Source organism: Carassius auratus, unplaced genomic scaffold (assembly GCF_003368295.1).
Source record: "Carassius auratus strain Wakin unplaced genomic scaffold, ASM336829v1 scaf_tig00001753, whole genome shotgun sequence".
Lineage (NCBI taxonomy): Eukaryota > Metazoa > Chordata > Actinopteri > Cypriniformes > Cyprinidae > Carassius > Carassius auratus.
The window spans coordinates 109,475-130,873 of NW_020523394.1; the positions used below are offsets into that span (position 1 = coordinate 109,475).

At 37.3% G+C, this 21,399-nt stretch overlaps 1 protein-coding gene across 3 annotated transcripts in view; it reads right to left on the reverse strand.

Moving 5' to 3' along the window:
• Positions 1-12,208: 12,208 nt before the first annotated feature.
• spock1 (SPARC (osteonectin), cwcv and kazal like domains proteoglycan 1) overlaps positions 12,209-21,399 on the reverse strand; it is a 218,237-nt gene continuing 209,046 nt past the window's right edge. For all 3 annotated transcript variants that reach the window (XM_026242697.1, XM_026242695.1, XM_026242696.1), the window contains 5 exons: positions 19,569-19,685; positions 18,622-18,843; positions 18,448-18,510; positions 18,201-18,338; positions 12,209-17,454 (listed from right to left, as the gene is read on the reverse strand). In XM_026242697.1, the coding sequence (XP_026098482.1) occupies positions 17,264-17,454; positions 18,201-18,338; positions 18,448-18,510; positions 18,622-18,843; positions 19,569-19,685 (731 nt within the window). In that variant the 3' untranslated portion in view covers positions 12,209-17,263. The remainder of the gene's footprint in view (positions 17,455-18,200; positions 18,339-18,447; positions 18,511-18,621; positions 18,844-19,568; positions 19,686-21,399) is intronic.

The following is a 21,399-nucleotide window of genomic DNA, read 5'->3' on the forward strand; positions in this document are numbered from 1 at the left end:
ATTGTCTCTCACAAGGCACAACACTGTGATCCCACACTGAGACAAATATGAGACGTTTGATAGATTTGGAAAAAATGAAGACTTGACTTATTTGTTTTACAAGAATTTGTCTCTAGGGATTATAATGGAGTGTTAGTGTTTCCTTTACAATCCAGTGCAGTTCATTGGAGCACATTGTGCCTCTGGTCAGTTTAATCATTGAATAAAACATCTAACATTTTTAGAAAGTCTTACATATTAGTAGACACATTTATTTGTCCATATGGTGTTTGATGAGTGCGTACTATTTTTATTAATTAAACAATAGATAAAACAAGGCATAGCCTACTTATTACATACAGAGAATGATTGGAGTTCTTTTTACATAAAGAAAATCCCATATCGAATGAATGAATGAATTCTGGCTAAAATATATTTTAAATACATGCTAAATATATGTTGCAAACAGTTAAGCTCAATGAAATATGTTTTTGAAATGCATAATTTATTTTGACCTTCATATACCAAAACATATTTAAAAAATGTATTCCAGGGACAAGACAATACATTTCCAATCTTACAGTAGCATACATTTAGGCTAAATGTGTTACATGATGACAACAAATTATGTGACATGTATAAATTTATTTATTGGGTTAAAACCTATGGAGGGCAAAATAACCTTTAAAAATATGCTTTTAAAAATATATTTGCATTTTTAAAATATATATTTAAAACAATTATTTAAAAAACCTCCCAAATGTGCTTATATTGGTAGAAAATAATTTAATTTTAGCTTCTTCTTCTTTTTTTTTTTTTTTTGCATTTTTTTTGCATTTTTTTATATTTTGAAATACATTTAAAAATATATATTAGAAAATATATTTCTGCTAAGCTTTCCTGGCTAACCAAAATTGAATGCTTAAATGTGTGTTATGGGAACATTCTGGGAACATAAATTGTTAGCTGGGTATAAAATATATGTTCACACAATACACACTCCAACTGCAACAACTGAAATTACTTTATAGATATTTTGCATGTTTATATTTAGTGTTTGTGCATGCTAACACACACTCAAGGCTGCTTCCCTTATGCAGGCGAAGGAAATCTCAGCTGAAACTGTCTGTGATAACAGCGATTTAAGGACAATCCCAGTCATTCTCGGCTCGAACACCTTTGAACACCCTGAGACTGAAGCACACACTCTCAGGCGCTGATGTTCGGGTTATTTTGGGAAGGCTGGATGTGTTTGGTGGAGGGTGTGAGGACGTTTGCTCCCGGTGAGAGTCAGGTCAGCGTTTACGAGCGCAGAGACTGCAGCAGTTATCAGAGGAGGCAGATGGTCATTACACCGCAGGTCCTCGCGCTCAGAACACAGCATCAGCACACCAATTATTACACTACATTTCTAATTTCAATATGCAAGGCTTCCAGACTCACTTGCTTCCAGTTATTTACACCGTACAAAACATATCGTCATGCTGCTTGGTACTGCATGAAGATTATAAATTATAATTTTAACATTTACAACATATATGACAACATGCCCCAAACTGAGATTTAGTTTTTAGGACAGAATTCAGAAAAAGCAGTGAGAGTTCTTCTAAATGAACACAGCTGTTTGATGAGACTTGTTGGTTACCTGTACATATTGGGTTCAGAAAAAGTTCAGAAAAACTACAGTAAATCTATTTCTGAGCAGATCTATCATAATCATCTTCAGAGTTGCTGCCAAAAGATGGCTGCCTCGCTACTTCACTAACAGGAAGTGCACCATCTTTCTGTCCCAACTTCCTGCAGGTGTGTTTCTCTGATATGGTTCTGCTCAGGTTCTGGTAGAAATATATTTCTGAAATATATACATTTTCACCACTGTTGAATCTAGACGCAGCATTCACGGGACAAATCCCAAACTAAACAGCAGAATTAAGACGGCCGTTAGCTGGAAAAACTCGATGAAGCGTCTTTGAGACAAACACACTTATGAATGCAATTTTCAGATATCTCCCCAAATGATTCAAGCAGGAGCAGGTCTAATCTGGTTTGCACTTCCTGCATTATTTAATTGGATTTTATGGGGTAATTTTAGAGGCCTTTTGGGCTTGCGCTTGTCCAAGTCAGAAACTCCGGCCAATAGATTTGTTCCAAATGGAAAAGCTTGGTACCAGATGACTCAGAGAGGAATGACAGATCGTTGCGCTGGAGAAGTAAGCACTTTCAGGCCCTGCCAGGATCTCCTTGCAGAGAGGATGCTGGGTAATGGGCAGGATTCGTGCTTCAGCTATGCAAATGTGTTTCAAACACAGATGACCTCCTGTAGTCGTGTCAGTTTGCACAAAAAAAAAATCCCATGATACAGCAGTTTCGGTGACATGGCAGCTTTTTCTTTTCGCTTATGCAAACGGTTCTTCATACATCTCAGATATCAGTCTGAATGTCACACACGAGCTGTCAACATGACAAGATCAAATGGAGACTAATAGCTGCCGTCTGCAGAGGAACTGATGCGATAATGTGTCAACAACAGCGTGTCTCTTCACTAGCACTAATTGATCAGACGTGATTTCCCATCATTCCTTTAGGAAAAACTCATGTCTTCAGCGCTGTCCTGGTTATGCTTCAGGGTTAAGGTCAAAGGTCACATTTATTTCTGTAGCGCCTTATTCAGAACAGAATGTTTAAAAGATTCAATTTTAGCTCAGTGTTGATCCAGTCCTATAGTAGTTGTCTTTTAAGGTCACGGTTAGAATTAATTAATTACACATATGCATATTATAATATGCACTCATGAGTTGCTTACAATAAGACCAGGAACATGATTTAAGAATGTAAACAGAATCAATTATTTGAATTATGTTGACCTTGGCCATATGTCAGAGGTCAAGGTTAAAGGTCAGATTGAGTACTGTGATTTAAGGTTAACATTTGTTTTAGTTGCATATGTGTGTGAAAAGAACCACAACAGATGTTAGCAGTAAAAACAGTTCCACAGAACAGAGAGGCAAAGCTCATGATTGACTCCCCTGAATCAAGCACACTAACACACACACACACACACACACACACACACGCACAGACACACACACACACACACACACACACAAACACACACACACACACACACACACACTCACACATCACTGTTCCAGACTGCTCTAGTGTCCATCTGCAGCCATTTAGTTAAAAGGTTTAATTAAAAACAACAACAACAACAAAAAAAGATTAATAGCCTAGATGTAGAACAATTGATATACAGTTAGTTAAAATGTATGAGATTGTATGATACACTGGATTTATTGATGCTAAAAATAAATCTGGTTATTTATAGTTTTTATAGTTTTGCAGGAAACTGACCTGCTCCACTGATGTGTGTCTGACCAATATGCATCACATTATGTTGATTACTTTATGTATAAACTGTGTAATCTAATTGCATGGTTATTTTAAATGCAATTTTAAAAAAACATAAATCTTCTATTTAGGCCTAAATGCATATACTGCTCAGTGTTTTTATGGAAAGCATATGCAACAGCAAAACATTTCTTCTAACCTTGCATGTTTATTTTTTATTTTTTTCTGCTTTTCTTAAATAATCATGATTAATTGTGAGTGACAGAGTTATACTGAATGTTTCACTCACACATAGGGGTTGATGTGCTCTCTTCCACCTTTCATAGGATGTTATTTGTCGATCAAGTGGATGTGGATGTGTTTGTGGATGTGGGTAATTTCAGGAGTGAGAGACGACATCTGCTCGGCTTTCAGGCTTGAGTTCACGATGCCTTCAGACTGATAAAATCCCTCCGGGGCACTCCAACGTGCTTCTTACACTCAATGAGTCACGCCTTCCAGGAAACTCAATGAAAACTCTTCAACAACTCAAACACAACGTCTTTGAGTTGTGTGACAGAGCAGCATGAAATGTTAAGACTTCACAGGATTGACTGCTGACCATCTCTTATGTAACATGTTTGAGGTGCTTTAACTGCAGGGAGGATCGAGTCTGAACTGTTGAAATTATTTGCAATCAGACCTGAAACCAGTGACATCATAAGAATGCTGATTGTGATTAAGAGACTTTTTTCATATCTGTTCATTTATTTAAACACATATTAAAAATGATGACATGGTGACACTGAGCACCCAACACAGGCCCCTGAGACAGGATCAAAGACTTCTTCCACATGACTAAGGCATGAATGCAGCATCGTGTGAACTAGATAATGTGAAATGGGTTGCCCCTCAGGGAAAACCTCTTGGATCTGAGTACAGAAGTCTCATGTACAGTAGGCCAAAAGACATCACATTGGATACTGCCATTAGACCCAAAATGCATCATGCCTGCATCATCGTTAAATCCCACTCAATGCCAAGCTAGGTGGTCATCGGAACCAGAGAAAGCACACTCTTCTTTGTGTTCAGCCTCAACTCCAACTCTTTCATATGGGTGAGAACAACATCTCATTATTTGAAGGGACAAGCTGGGGACACAGCGCTGAAGGGACAAGCGGGGGACACAAAAAGGAAGAACCAGTCCTTATCCCTCATGTTGGACAAGTTCAACAAGAAATGTCTCTCCGTGACCAAATCTGCGGCCCTCCAGAGCTCCCTGATATCATTGGAGAAAAATTCTTCACCTTCGTTCAGGTCTTTGAGAAGGTCAGCCTGGTATGCCCGCAACACCGCCATACTATGCAGGCATGTGCAAGCCTGACCCGCAGCCATGAAGGCTTTACCTACCCAAGCTGAAGTATTTCTAAACGGCATGGTGAGTAGTGCCTGAGCCTTTAGGAACAATGCTGACTGAGTGGACAGATAGCTGGCAAGTGTCGGATCAACCCTAGGCATTGTTCCATAGCCGTGCTACTTCAGCCCCAGGATGTTGGAATAACTGGTTACATTGGGGCTGAATATGCGGGCAGAGATGGTCTTCACCATGATCTCTCAACCTCAGCATGGAGATCAGGAAAGAAAGGAAGGCTAAGGTATGGAGGAGGTGACTTAGAGCGCAGGAATTGCTCATACAGTTTTGGATGCTCTTCCTGCTTCTCATCAGGCCATTCAATCTTTAATTTTCATACAACCCTAGTTACCACCTCCAAGAGCTCCTCATGGATAGACTGGGGTGAAATTACCCAGCTTCATCCTGGTCAAGGCTCACCGCATTAACCACCTCAGAGGAAGAAAGGTAAAGCCTTATGCCTTCACTCTGGGGGCAAAAAATGTAGAACTGGCTTCCGAACCCTAAGAGAGGGCACTGGATCTGGTGTCACGCTGTCAGTCTCTGTTTTCCTGGGTGTCCCCTAGTGAGCTCACTTTTCCTTAGGCACTTCACCATAGGCACTTTAATTCCGGTCATGTCGTCACAGTAATTGCACTCCAATTAAATCGCACAGGTGCTGACAATCCTTTGTCATTAGTCTCCCTATATAGAGCTGTCTTTCTCTGTTGTCTGGATGGAGTCCTTACCCTATGTGTGTATTGTGCTCGTCTCCCGAGTCTTCACTTTACCTTCTCGCTTCCTCCGAGTTCCCGTTCCATCCGGTTTCCTCTTTAATTTTTGGTTTTATTTGTCTCTCATGACTGTTTATTTTGTATGTTACCTTTTGTTACAATAAACCATACTTGCATTTGGATCCTGCCCTCACCTTGTGTTTTTCCCAAAACCCACCGTCACATCTGGTGGGTGAGGACAAAGAAAGGGCCATGCCTGTCTCTAACCCCTCTACTAGCCATTTGCATGGGGGACCTGCATGCTTTCACAATCTACTTGACTGTGTTTCACAATGTATCCCCACCTATAATGTAGCAATGGCAGAGAGGAACACACAACCTGAAAGACTGCCTGTCACTCTGTTTGCTATCTTGCATATTGACTGATTATTTTGTGCATTGGCACAACATACACAGTTCACACGCATTTCAAAGACATAACACCGAGCTTGCTGAAGAGCAGAAGCTAATGCCGTTTACCCCAAGTGTGCTTTATGGCTTCCTGGTTGCTGCTTCACCCCACCTGTTTTGTCTCACCACTCTATTGGACTGATGTCACATGTGCTTCAGGATGCAGTCACGCAGAGGAATTCCCAAAGCGTTTCTGATGCCACAGATTCTTGAAGGGGAAATACATGGCCATTGGTGCTCATAAATGTAAAATCAAAAATGTAAAGGTGCTCATCATGAGATGTAAAAAGCCTTTAAAGGGGTCATATGATGCTTTTTTTAAAGATCATTATTTTGTGTATTTGGTGTGAAATAATATGTTGACATGCTTTAATGTTCAAGAAACATTATTTTTCAAATACTGCACATTTTTGTAGGTCCTCTATGCCTCTCCTCTCTTTAAAATGCATAACTTAATGATTCATAAATGCATCTATTTTCTGAAGGCCAAATAAAGTGCTTTCACATTATTTTCGCTTTTCACTGCTAGGGCAGAGCATATATACAAACTCATTGAAAATAACCAAAACAATCCAAGGTTTTTATTTAGCACAGTGGCTAAGTTAACAAATTACCAGACGCCACCTGATTCAAATATTCCAAAAACGTTAAATAGTAATGACTTTATGAATTTCTTCACTGATAAAATAGATAACATTAGAAATACAATAGCGAATGTAGATTCTACAGCGTCTAACACTTCAGTTTCATCCATCGCACCCAAAGATAAACTGCAGTGCTTTACAACCATAAGACAGGAAGAGCTAAATAAACTTATCACTATCTAAACCAACAACATGTTTATTAGATCCTGTACCCACTAAATTACTGAAAGAGCTGTTACCTGTAGCCGAAGAACCGCTTCTCAATATCATAAACTCGTCGTTATCTTCAGGACATGTCCCAAAACCATTCAAGCTGGCGGTTATCAAGCCTCTTATTAAGAAACCAAAACTAGATCCTAGTGTACTGGCAAATTATAGGCCTATTTCCAATCTTCCATTTATGTCTAAAATTTTAGAAAAAGTTGTGTCTGCTCAATTGAGCACATTCCTGCATAAAAATGATCTGTATGAAGAATTTCAGTCAGGTTTTAGGCCCCACCATAGCACAGAAACTGCACTTGTTAAAATTACAAATGACCTGCTCCTTGCGTCAGACCAAGGCTGCATCTCATTTCTAGTCTTACTTGATCTTAGTGCTGCGTTTGACACCATAGATCATGACATACTCATAGATCGATTACAAAACTATACAGGTATTCAAGGGCAGGCTCTAAGATGGTTTAGATCCTACCTGTCCGATCACTACCATTTTGTTTACTTAAATGGGGAGTCATCTCATTTATCATCAGTAAAATATGGAGTGCCACAAGGATCCGTCCTAGGTCCCCTTCTATTTTCAATATATATGTTGCCCCTTGGTAATATTATTAGAAAATACGGAATTAGCTTCCACTGTTATGCTGATGATACTCAGCTATATATCTCAACGAGACCAGATGAAACTTCCCAATTATCTAAGCTAACAGAGTGTGTTAAAAATGTAAAAGACTGAATGACACACAATTTTCTCCAATTAAATTCGGATAAGACAGAGATACTAATTATTGGATCAAAAAACACTACACAGAATCTTGTAGATTACAATCTGCAACTAGACGGATGTACTGTTACTTCCTCTACAGTCAGAAATCTGGGTGTTATATTAGACAGCAATTTGTCTTTTGAAAATCATATTTCCAATGTTACAAAAACTGCATTCTTCCATCTTAGAAACATTGCCAAGCTACGAAACATGTTATCTGTTTCTGATGAAGAAAAGCTAGTTCATGCATTCATGACCTCTAGACTGGACTATTGTAATGCACTTCTAGGTGGTTGTCCTGCTTAGTCAATAAACAAGCTACAGGTAGTCCAAAATGCAGCAGCTAGAGTCCTTACCAGGTCAAGAAAATATGATCATATTACCCCAATTTTACAGTCTCTGCACTGGCTACCTATTAAGTTCCGTATCAGTTACAAATTATCATTACTTACCTATAAGGCCCTAAATGGTTTAGCTCCAGCATACCTAACTAGCCTTCTACCACGCTACAACCCATCACGCACCCTAAGGTCACAAAACGCTGGACTTTTGGTCGTTCCTAGGATAGCAAAGTCCACTAAAGGAGGTAGAGCTTTCTCACATTTGGCTCACAAACTCTGGAATAGCCTTCCTGATAATGTTCGGGGTTCAGACACACTCTCTCTGTTTAAATCTAGATTAAAAACACATCTCTTTCGCCAAGCATTCGAATAATGTATCTTTTTAATTGTGAGTGTAGTTGCATCTGATCAAAGGTGCATTTTTATTCATTAGCTTGGGTTAAACTAATTTTACTTTGTTGGATCAGCAGCTATGCTAATGATGTCTGTATTTTGTTTCTATGTTTCGCCACGGGATTCACATCCCGTGGTAACTAGGATTTACACAAGCTCCAGTCTGGATCCAGAACACCTGAGAAGAGATGATGCTGACCCTCAGAGGACCTCAGATGATGCTAACCCTGAATCAACAAACAGAACTAACAATTATTGCTAAATGTGTGACTGAATCATATAATAACTTAATAATATTGATAGTTCATCGTCTAGCTGACTACGTCTTGTATTATTATTATTTTTTCTAAAATCCTGTCAAATGTGCACAAACTACTAGCTACTACTAAATATTGTAGAAACATAATTTTCTGTAAAGTTGCTTTGTAACGATTTGTTTTGTAAAAAGCGCTATACAAATAAACTTGAATTGAATTTAATTGAATTGAATTGAATTGAAATTGCATCGTATAACCCCTTTAATAAATTGGGCTAAGCATTAGCTTTGCCTTGGATTTTTTTCAATTTTACATTAAAAATGCTGTTCAGACAGATAATGACACAGGAAATGTTTTAATTTCTTAACCTTTTTGTGAGGTGTTAAAAATATTTAGGTATTGTAACCCTCTTGAGATTGTAACAAAAAAAAAAATCTGCTTATTATTAGGATTATTATTACAAATATTTATAAGGAAAATAAGTAAAGCAGTTGTTTAATTATGGTTTAATTAAAAAAAAACTGTCAGGCATTTAATGGACTGAATTTTAAATAACATGGAAAATGAAAAGCAGTTCTAACAAACTGACACCTTCAATTTAATATAGTTTAGCTGTTTAAGATCTCAAACATGCTTATTTGTCATTGATCTTATGTGTGTGTGTGTGTGTGGGTTTTCCCTTTTAATCTCTATGAGATCATTCCTGTCACATCTGATAGAAGCTGCTTTATGCTCCAGCTCTGAAATATTAAGTATTTAAGAGCTTCAGTTTCATAAATATAAATAGGAGTTTTACAGACAGTTGAGATCTAGGACAGTACATGCAGGCTGTATTTTCCGCGACTGGTGCAGGCGAAGCGCACAGCTAATCCAACTACGCGTATGTGTATGTGAGCATGTCATTTAAGCGGTGAAGGTCAAACACGAGGGAAAGCAGGAGTTCAGGGCCGTTTTGGCTTGACTGACAGGCCGAAAGAGGCTGTTATTCTGTTTAATATGGCAGTGCAGGAAGAGAAGCACGTCCTCTAGTGGCTAGTGTATCTGATCTGAGCAAGAAACAACTGCCCTCTTCATCATTAGTGCAGAAAAAGAGTTGCTCTCCTCACAATTCACCTTTCAATATGAATGAGCTTGTGCTAGTTAGTGATATTCACCAAGGCAAAGATTGGCACGTGGTAATGACTAGGGATTTTTTGAAAACTCCAAATTAAATATTTAATGAAAGTTCAGTGTGTGCATCGTCCTGCAATATCTAGAAACTAGATGATCAGGACTCTTCTCACAACTCAGGTAAGCACATATCCACCACATAAGAAAAACCTATTTTCAGATTTAATATAAACCATATTTATGATATAAATTGTCATCATAAGAAAAAAATCATAACTATGACAAAAGTTGAAATTATTATATAAAAGTCAAAAGTATGAGCTAATTTGAATTTTTGTGATAAAATGTCATAATTATGACAAATTTATGAGGTAAAAAGTTGGAATTGCGGAGACAAATTTAAATATATATGTATATAAATATAAAGCCCAGCTCACACTGTTTGATTTTGGCAACGATTTGGTCGTCTGAGACAACTTTTGAAAATCCTAAAAGATTCCTGTAATCCAAGGCTAAAATATGTAGTCTTTGCTTTTTTGACATGTTCACCGACAGCCGATTAATGGCTGTTGCGATCTAATTTTACCTACGCCGGAATTCTGGCAGTGTCAGAAGATTTGGCGCACAGCCCTGCAGTGTTACTTCTCTTACGACGAACGGCGTACTGTCTTCGTTTTCCAAGACAAGCCATCATCAGAATTAATGCTAGAGATTTCTTCTATTCGATTCAATTTCTTCTTCTATTCTTTCGCTCTCGTCCTCTGCTCACGGAATTCAAATGATATGCTGCCTTTGCTATAATAAACACAATGCAGCTTGCAATAAATTCGAAATTCAAAAGTTCAAAATTATGAGAAAAAGTGTCAAAAGCATGAGATGAATGTAAATTATGAAATAAAAGTTGCAATTATAATAAATTATTTCCCAAAATTATTAGATATAAGGTGGAAATTATGAAGATAAAATGAAAGTGATGAAATTGGAAATTATGAGACAGAGTAAACTTATGAGTTAGTTTGACTTTCTTCTTGAGATCAAGATTTTGAGATGAAAAGTAATTTATGACAAAGTGCTAACTTAGGAGATAACCTGAAAATATTAAATACTGTTGAAATTATGAGTTAATTCAAAATTATGAGATAAGTAGTTTTATTAGTTTTAAAAGATAAATTGAACATTGAAATAATGGGATAAAATGTTATAATTCTGACATAAGCAGTGAATTTCTTCATCATTTTTGCCATAGTTATGATTTAAGTGATGTATATAGTTAAACATTATGATTTATATAGTTAAACAGTTATGATTTACTAAATTGGACACAAAACTGGAAGAAACACAAAAATCAAGTTTTACCTTTCAATTCTATTATTAGAATCTGAATCCTCAACATTTTGGCAAATACTAGGAAATAACAGATTAATGCTAATTGCTGTCTCACTCAGAGGGAACACACGTTCTGGCATATGTTCCAGCTACCCACAACCCCTCTGGAGACCTCTGAAACATCTCTCTTGTTTTCTGACGGACTCTGAAAGGGGAAAATTTGACACGTTGAATGCAGGTATTTTAAGCAGTCCAGATGGTGCAGAATCCCATGTTACCCTTTGTAAATAAACTCCACGGCTGCTGTCAGCTCGAAATTGCTTTTATCGGAGGTGAGGAGCTGAGAGTGAGGAGATCCCACTTCAATAAAGATTTCTGGAATAAGAGGATTGTTCCAGAATCCCACTGAAACCATATCAGTTAGCAGTTCCTAAATGGAGGGAGACGAGAGAGAGATGAGAGAGAGAGATCGAGTGGGCGACACAGACGCTCAGGAAGTGTGACTGACAAAATAATGGATTTTTCTGTTGGCCTAATGAATTAAAGCGTATAAATCGGATCTTATGAAATAAATGGGTGAATAAAGCTTATCAAATGAAGACAAAGGAACAGCGTCTGCCGTGTCCACTGGAGATCATTAGCTTTGACAGATGCGTGCCGTTCTGAGGGCGTATCTATGGGAAATAGTATCTCAGACAACAATCAATACATAGGGATCATTGATGATATTAAGATGGACAGATTGTATTTTTCTAGATGAGAGCCAAATACTGATCTGAGCTGTGACAGTGATGAAAGTCACCATGAGATAAAAACTCTAATCTTAACCCTAACCCTAACTAACGTTAACCCTAACCCTAACTAATTTCAGAATAAACCTAACTCTAACCGCATGTTATAGATCTTACTGTGTATAATTTATCCGTGCAGAAAAAATAAAATAATACAAAATAAAAATTCCTTGCAAACTCATCTAACTCTGCATTCACTATTGAGTGCCAGACTGCTCTCATCCATCAACATCCAGTCAACAACTGATGCATAGAACCAAGTCCCGCCTTACATTTTTTCTTTTCAATGTGACTTTAAATACACAAATCGAAGTGAAATATTTGTGTTGATGGATTTAAGACATTCAAAAATGAAAATGAAAACTGTTTAATTCCATTCTATTTAGAATAAGAACTACTTCTCAAACCTTGTGTAGACTCACAGTGAGCAGTTTCCTACAGACACACAAGCAGAAAAAGAGCTTCACAGATGGAGAAGAACTGGACGAGGACAAACTCCAGTTTTATTCAGACAAACAGTTTCTCAAGGAACCATTTTACATCTAAAAATAAAAATAAAAAAGGGAAGAGAGAGAGAGATAGAGAGAGAGAGAAACAAAACAAACCAAAGAGAGCAAGTAAATCAGCCCAGAACAAGAACATTCCACTGGGACTCTCGATCAGGAGGGAAAATGACGGGAAAACACAAGAAGAGAGAGAAACCACCGAATCGGTGCCTGCGTTCGGCTGGAGAATCTGAAACATGTCGGATGTTACTGAATCAAAACCAGCAGCTTCACTTTTCAGATCTGACCCAGAACTTCATATTTGAGATCATGGACCTATAACAATGTCTACTTGGGCGGTGAATTCAAAACTGCCCCGTTTTGTGGTTTAGTGATTTATTAACACAGAATGAGTTAAATACACTCTTAAAAATAAAGATTTCAAAGGGGTTTTAATAGGGTTTTTGCAGAACCATTTTTGGATCCTCAAAGAACCTTCTAGGAAACAGTTCTTAAAATACCCTATTTTTATTTTTTTGAAAAACCTTTATCATCCATGCAAACTTTCATTACATAGTTTCAAAGGTTCTTCAAGGAATGCCAATAAAGAAACTTTATTTTTAAGAGTTTAGATGTTTTATTCCATTTCAATCATGTTGTATTCACCTCATTTTCCACCATTAAATTTGGTAAGCCACCAAGTTTTCAGTTTTGGCTGTTAAAAACCTATACTGGGCCAGATTGAACACTGAATCTGGTGCGAACAGCGGCACTGTGACAGTGGAAAGAGAGCAAGACAGACAGATAGAGAGACAGACAGACAGACAGATCGCGAGAGGAGGGGCTGTACACTGAACTCAGGACCACAAGAGGGTTTTTACACATCCAGACTCAGGCAAGGCAAAAGGACAAAGCCACATGACGTCATTAATTACATCTCCAGTTGAACATTCAGCATGTTTTTTTACACATTAATTATTGTCTTTACAGAGTAAAAAATATAGAGGATTAACAAAGGAAACTCTTGCAAATATGGCCATCGACTGTTTCATCTGTAGCTGCAGGTGTGAGCGGTCAGATCGCCTGTGTATGTGTGTGTGTGGTAAAATATGTGAAAACGTTGTGATGAAGCTTTTATTGCACCTTTGTACAGGAGCGAAGCAGGCAGAGGCGGGACAGGAAGTGGGCATGACAGGCCGGGGGAAGTTTACAGTTGCAGGCCAGGCATCAGACAGCAGCGCTAAAGGGGGGAGAGGTCACCTCAAAGAGTTTAGGTTATTGCAGAAGTCCATGATGCAGTTCTGCAGAGATCAGATAAGGGGTAGGAGTGTGTGTGTGTGTGTGTGTGTGTGTGATGCTCTCAGCTTATCAAGATGACAACTGATTTCATCTGAGAATGTGATCGATAGACAGAGAGAGAGAGAAAGAGAGTCAAAATGAAAGAAAGATGGACTTATTATAGCTTGATGTTCATATTTCAGGATAGGGCTGCAAGATTAATCAAACTAAATCCTAAATCACAATATGGCTTTGTTGAAATAAAAAAAGGCTGTGATTTAATTAAAGATATAAATACGCTGTGTGTATATCTGTGGTTTTCTGCCAAAGTTAAAGCTTTTAAGATGTATTCATTTAAATAATTAATTTAATAATGTACATCTTTGTATTTAATTTTTCCTAATTATTAATGAAAATAATGATAATAATAATTGTTCCTCTTGAAATCATGCAGCCCTGTTTCAGGGTATCCAAAGAAAAAAAAACGTGCGTTGTTCCAAAGCGCCATGATTTTGTTTTTTAGCAGTTCTCAGATCCCTCCAGTTATATGAAAACCAATGGTGTCTGTTATCATATTCACATTTTAAACATATTTAATAAAATACCAAATCAGATTTTAGAAATGTATTTCTTAAATTCCATAGAAATGCAATTCCTTTTAATGAAAAGTTCTTAAGAGAACCATTTTATCTTTGTGTAAAGAACCTTTTTCCACTATAAAGAACCTTTTGTAGAATAGATGTTTAAGGTTCTTCGTGGAACCATTGATGCCAATAAAAAAAAAAAATTTCAAGACTCTATGATGCTTTTTTTTTTTTTTTTTTTTTTGTCTGCCTTCACTGTAATGTTTAAAAGCAGTGAAAACTTTATTCAAAAACCTGTTCACATGGATTTGGAACAACACCAGGATGAGTGTTATTATTTACTCATCTTGATCTATTTAATGTGTCTCCTACTGCAAGATATATCACCATTTACATGTAAATGAAAAGTTGCAGTGAGGAACACATGAAAAAAGCAGAGAATAAAAAGGTGTTAGGAAGCCATAAGCCTATCAGTTCATTCCTCTGTTACCCATAATCCCTCAGGAGCACCCAGAGACTTCCCCCTAGGCACAACATGCCTCATATAATCTATCTGCACAGGTGTCTATGATCACTGAGTGAAACATCTCCTTTTGAAGAGAACTCACCACTTAAATGAGTGAGAAAAGACGCGCCAAAAAGATGAGAAACGAATGTGTGAATATAGTCAGAGGAACAGAACTAAGCTGCTGTGATCAGATATCAGCACTTAACTCTTCAGCAGTGTTTGTGTTTGAGGATCGGTGCATCGCCAGTTCCTTCACAATGGGGAACAAGTGAGATCAGCAAAAGCATGAGAAATTCAGAACTGTATGCAAATCAAACGCAGAAAACGATCAGAAGGCCTTGATTCAGCCATATGATTCTCATGTGTGCTTATAAAACTTTCAAGCTTGACATACTGGGTCGGATCAAACTATTTTGATCAAATGCAAAATGAGATGAAGATTGGAAGCGAACCTGACCCCAGGGCCCAGAGTCTCACGGATGCGCTAACGACGGCAAATACATCTGCTGACAGCCGTCATGCTATTTTATTCGCCTTCAGTTTTTCGGCGCGAGGAAGCGTTCAGTAATGGTTTGAAAAGGTCAGGCTGATGAGCCATTTGATCGCTTCTGAATTATGTCAAGACGAAACTCACATAGAGAGCCGACGCAAAGGTCAAGATCCACTTACACACTCCGAGTCGGTGAAAGAAAAACAGAACAAAACAGAATGAAGGACTCATCAGCCGAAAACATCAAACAAACAATAATATCAGGCTCACGGCCGGCACGCTCAACGCTGCGCTCACATCGTCTCAGAATTCCTGCAATTACCAGATTCAGTTCACATGCTTGGACACACAGGGTATTTCTCACTATGGCATCCGTGATAGTAAATATAAGAATTTATGTTCAGATTATTTAGTAAAATACTGAAAAACTAAGAAAAGGCTCAGAAATTACCTGCATTAAAATAAAATCCTACCAAACAAGAAGTCAGGAAACTGTCTTCATTTGATTTGTTTGGTCAACACTGCAAAAGAATGCTGTTCTTCCTCATTATTTTTTGTCTTGTTTTCCAGTACAAACGTCTAAACATTTTTAACTCAAGATACATTTACTCCAGATCCAAAACGGAATAAGATATCAAGTCTTGTTTTCTGAGATATCTGTGCTGAAATTTGAAAAGCTTTAGAAGTTCATGCTTAAAACTAGAACACATATCTGCTAATGGGGTCAGAATAAATAATCTTGTAAATGTATTTTTCTGACCCCATTTGCAGATATTCGTTCTTGGTTTAAGCATAAACTCACTTCAAGTGTTGTTTGTTGTTAAAATGTAGCAAAATGAAGCACCACTAGGGTCAGAAAAATAATCTTGAAGTCAAGTTCATTCAAATAAAGATCATTTTTTCTGACCTCACGAACTGTCTTATGTCATTCTGAATGTAAAGTAAATGAAAATTAGAAAATGTTGCCTTGACAACAGAAATAAATTAAAAGGCTGAAGAACTAACATTTCCAAAACTAAAATTAAAAGCTATATAGAAATAAATACGATTATATAATATTAATTATTAAATAAAAAATGACAATTTTAAGTCGATTGGGTATATTTTTAGGAATAGCCAAAAAAATAAAATAAAAAAACACTCAATTGTCTTGGCAACTAACTGAAATAAAGTTTGTACTCTAAAACAAGAGAAAAACACAAAGGAAGAACAGCATTTGTTTTCAGTGAAGTTCAACTAGAAGTTCACAATCACATGGATGTGTTTTGCCACTTATAATTACAGTAATTGTGAACTGACGTGAAAGCAGTATGAAGTCAAGCCAACACAACCTGACTAAAGCTCATCGCTCTGTGCACATATACATCTTTTCTTGTGTTGCGTTGTTTTTCTGCACATTATACTCAACTAATCACAGTCTACATGCATCAATTACAAGATCATCCTGCACAACCTCTCTCGTTCTCACTCTAAAGGTAGGGCTTCAGGTCATTTTTGCATGGGTTTTGCATGCATGAAAAAGAAAAAGAAAATATGCATGAGCCTGTGCTTTGGGAGAAATTCACCTTTATCTTTTGCGCTCTCTTGCAATCTCATTACCTCGTCGCTGTTGCTCTCTACACAGATTTTAGATCTTAACTATTACTATAGCATCTGTGACTAGTTGTGACATTTCTCACACAGAGTAAACATCAATTGTGCGAATTCGCCACGTTCTGCATCCTCTTGTGGCAGATATAAATCATGAAAGCGCGATGAGCTTCGGTCTTGTAGTGCGTGTTTGGCTTAAGCCCACCTAATCCTCACCCTCGAAGGTCTCAAGACATCGTCTCCTGTATTCAGCAGTGGCGTTCAAGCACATCACCACTGAGAACGAACCCTTATAAAAGATCCTATGTAGAACTGGTAAGAAGCCCCCGAAATGCTGAACAAATTTGTCATGCACGTCTACTGTCTAGAGCCGGTCTAGAATATGCAGGAATGATCCAGGAGTGTTTAAACGAGGGAAAACAGAGGCCGAACATGAAGAGGCGGCTGGAGGAAGAGAGAAAGACAGAAAGAGAAGGACAAGTTTAGATCCAGAATGAGAAGAAGGGGGCGTGTCTGAGGGGGCGGAGCTGGAATGGCTTCAGAACTGTGCATTGTAACATGGGTCCCTGGTAAATTTGCGTAAGATGGGTGGGCGGAGCTACCAGACGTAGCCCATCTCGTCATCCTCAGCGTCTTCATCGTCATCGATCGCCCTGTGGGGGTGGAGTCGAGCCCGCCTCTCTTTCTGTCGGCCCCGCCCACGCTGTGGAGACTCCTCCTCTTGATCGTCCAATAGAATCACGGCACCGCCGCCACTGCTGAAATCTCCAGACGTCTCCTGATCCTCCTCTATACACACACACACACACACACACACACAGGCGGATGAAAGAGAAGGTGTCAGGCAGATAGATAGCAGGGTGTGGATGTGTGTTCTGAGGAATATCATTTATTATATATAAAATATGTACATTTTGACAGAGATCTCAAGAAATACTGTTGAATAATGCCAATTCGGACGACAGAAACACACATATCTGAAGTTTGCTTCATGAATCAAAATGTGTGTTTATCAATGTTGTTATTGTTGATCTATCTATTTATCTATCTATAAACATTTGATAAAAAAACTCAAAACAAAATAATTAAAAGCTATATAGAAATAGTAAAAATTAAAACTAAGAAAAATGACAAAATCACATAAAATGACTAAATCTTAAACCATTAATCTTTTTAGAAACAAATATTAGATTAAAAAAATGTATAGTGAAATGAAGCTAAAATTAAATTAAATACAAATACAAAACAAACATAAAATGTTGCTGACTGAAGTATAAATTGAAGTACTATAATAACCAAGACTGAAATAAAAATAAAAAAGCTATACAGATAAAAAAACAAAAAAAAATAATAATAATAAAAACGACAAAATCACATAACAAAATTATTCAAATTAATTAAAATAGTTATTTATATATTGATTACAAAAAAAGCTCATTTTAAATATGAATAAATACTATAATAGTATATAGATAATACTTAAACAAGATTGGTGTGTGTAGCACAGACTGAGATGTGTGTTTTAGAGTCTGTACCACAGTTAGGGTTTCCCTGTCTGCGCGACCCTGCGATCTCATTGCCATATTTGTCCACACACCAGCACTGACCGCTGCTGCCATGACACTGAGTGCTCTTAAAATACCCGTCCTCAGTGCAGCGCGGCACGTACGCCCCTACAGACACACACAGAATGACAAGTCATGTTATACAGGATTACTGATGCTGATTGGTCCAGGGGGATTCTGGGGGAGGAGCTAACAGCTGTTCATCAAATCCACCCACCTATCAAAGTCTTCCTTCGGCTCTGTGAATGAATCCTGTTGAGCTCGTTCTGACATGGCATGCCTGAAGAGACACATTTAAAACAGTTTCTAGTATCCGACTAGTATTACCTACTAATTCAAAGAATAGCTCCCCATTGTGAACTGCTCCCCAATATAATTTTCGCAAACTCACCGCCAGGTTTCTGGAAACAGTAGCACCACTCGTTGTTAGACAGCTTTCCGTCTTTGAAGGAGTCGCAGGAGTTGAACAGCGGCCGCATACACAGCTCGTATTTGTCGAGGTAAATGGCGCTGAGCTCTGACTGGTCGAGCAGAAGGTCATAGTTCATGTCCAGCTTGTTGAACATCCACCCGAGAGAATCTTTACAGATGGGCAAAATACTGGTGTCAAAACCTACAGGACAGAGACAGGTGGACAAACATATTAGTCAAACCAAATAAATAATAATAATAATAATCAATAAACTTTTATTTAAACTTTTTTTTTGTATTAAGATGGTTTATGGTTTAAAATCTAAATAAAAAATAAAGTAAAATAAGAGTGGAAAAAGAATATAAAATTACTGTAATGAGAATCCTATATAATGTTTTCAACGTGTGCTCTAAAATCTACTTAAATATTTGGCACAGGATATTGGACATTTGTTTTTATTTCTATTTATTTTACCAGTTAAAACCAATAAATATAACACAATAAATATAAATATAGAAATATAATAATATGATTAATTAATTCATTACAGTAATATTATGCTCTTTTGCCATTTTATTACTTATTTATATTTCTATACAGCATGTTATTTCAGCTTTACTTTTAGTAAGTTTAGTTCTTCAACTTAAACATTTCAGTTAGTTGGCAACATTTCAAATTTTCTTTACTTATTTATTTTACCCCTTAAAAAACAATAAATAAAACACTAAATATAATACAATAATTTTCCAATACATATAAATCTCATATTTCCACAGACACTAGTAGTGCAGTAAGTGGTTTATTGGTTCTAACAACTAAAATGAGAAAAGAATTACAATAAATAACACATAGTAGACAGAAAAGCATTAGTAAATTGGCTCAGAGCTTGAACTGAACACATTTTTTAAATATGTAAGCACACTTACGTCCCTGTGCAGAGTCACTCGTGCTGCTCTTCAGGTCTCTGTTTGCGTCCGTGTGCAAAACCCCAAACCAGTCTTTGAGTCTGGACGCTAAACTTCTCAAATCAGCATCGCTGCAGCCTACAGAAACACACAAACACACACTGAAATGAGCACGCTGTGTTCGGATGATATATTTTCTGTCTGACGTCACAGTTGTTGTGGACTGGAACTCTCATTACATTTGAATTCAATGTGGAGCAGATGAAATAATTTAATAAGAAATATGTGAGTTCATATTGAGATCATATTTATATCCAGAAGTAATACTTGAGATATGAAAGATCTAATTTGTTATTATGACGTGTGCGAGTGACTGTAATAGCAGAAAAACCTCAGTAAAATAAAACCTCATTTTTATTCAGATGGTGATTGTTTTTTTACACTTTTTTTTTTTTGGGGGGGGAGGGCTTAAGGTAATTTCAGCACTTACAGCCGCTAGTCTGTGATTTTATAGCCTTCTGAATCGGAAATGATTTTCTCCTGAAAGCCCAGGAGAATATTCCAGACCAAATAAGAAGCTAGTGTTTCAGACAAACACTGAGGTCGTGTGTTAAATTCATTCTCATCTGAATCGACATGTGTGAATTCACAAGGAGAAACGGAAGAGTGCCGCAGGGCTGCTGTTTGACACGTTCACTGGAATGAGAGTATGAGTTTGTCTCAGAGATTCCCTCCTAATGAACTACATGAATAAAATGATGTTGTTTTCTCAATCTGATTTGCCACGCTGGAATAAGGTCATGTGACTCCCTGTGAATTAATTGACATTTGAATGTTTCACAACGAAAAGAACAGTTCAGAACTGAACTATAGAGAAACTGGACGAATAACACTAACATCCTGTCTACACAGGAAGTACCTCACAGACAGACAAATCAGCTGGGAGATACTAGACGACTTCTTTCATTTTCACACTTTCACACACACACACACACACACTTTATGTGCGTGCATTAGTTTGTGTGTGTGTGTGTGTGTATTATATACATGTGCACGTACACACACACACACACACACGCATATAGTTAACTAAAACAAACTACAATTACAATTATATATATATATATATATATATGTATATTTATATAAAATAAAACTTTGTAGTTACTTATACAATAAAAGTACTTTAGTATATGTTACAAACACACACACACACACACACACACCCACACGCACACACACACACACACACACACACACACACAATGAAGTTATATTATAAAATAAATCTTGCTAATTACAAAATATTCACTAAAGTAGCATTTAAATGATTTAAAACAGAGCGTCTCTCGGCTGAACCTGAAGCTGAAGGAACAGCTCTGCTGAGGAAAGGAAGCTATTTAATTTTGAATGCAAAGTCTTTTTTTGCTGGTCTATATTCAGTCTTACAGCACTGTAACACACACATACACACACACTTCTATTTTCCTTTATATAATCCTGTGAGTCTCTATATTTGAAAGTGTTGGATTATTTTGGTAGTTGTGTGAATCACACCTCTGAGCAGGAACCAGATAACACAGTGTAATTCCTCTATTCTACTGATATATCTGTGCTATGATACATCGGATCATATCTGTGTGTGTGTGTGTCTGTATTGCAATCATAACTCTGGTCACACTATTCATGAAGCCGTAGAAACACACAGTGCCAGTGGGGAGGATTATGGAGATTACCTTGCATGTGTCTCTGTTTGTGTGGCCAGTAAATACGCTTGACTGGAATAACATTAATAAAGTGTTGATTTTATTTTCAGAAATAGCTGAAGACTTACCAGCTGACTGAGACTCTT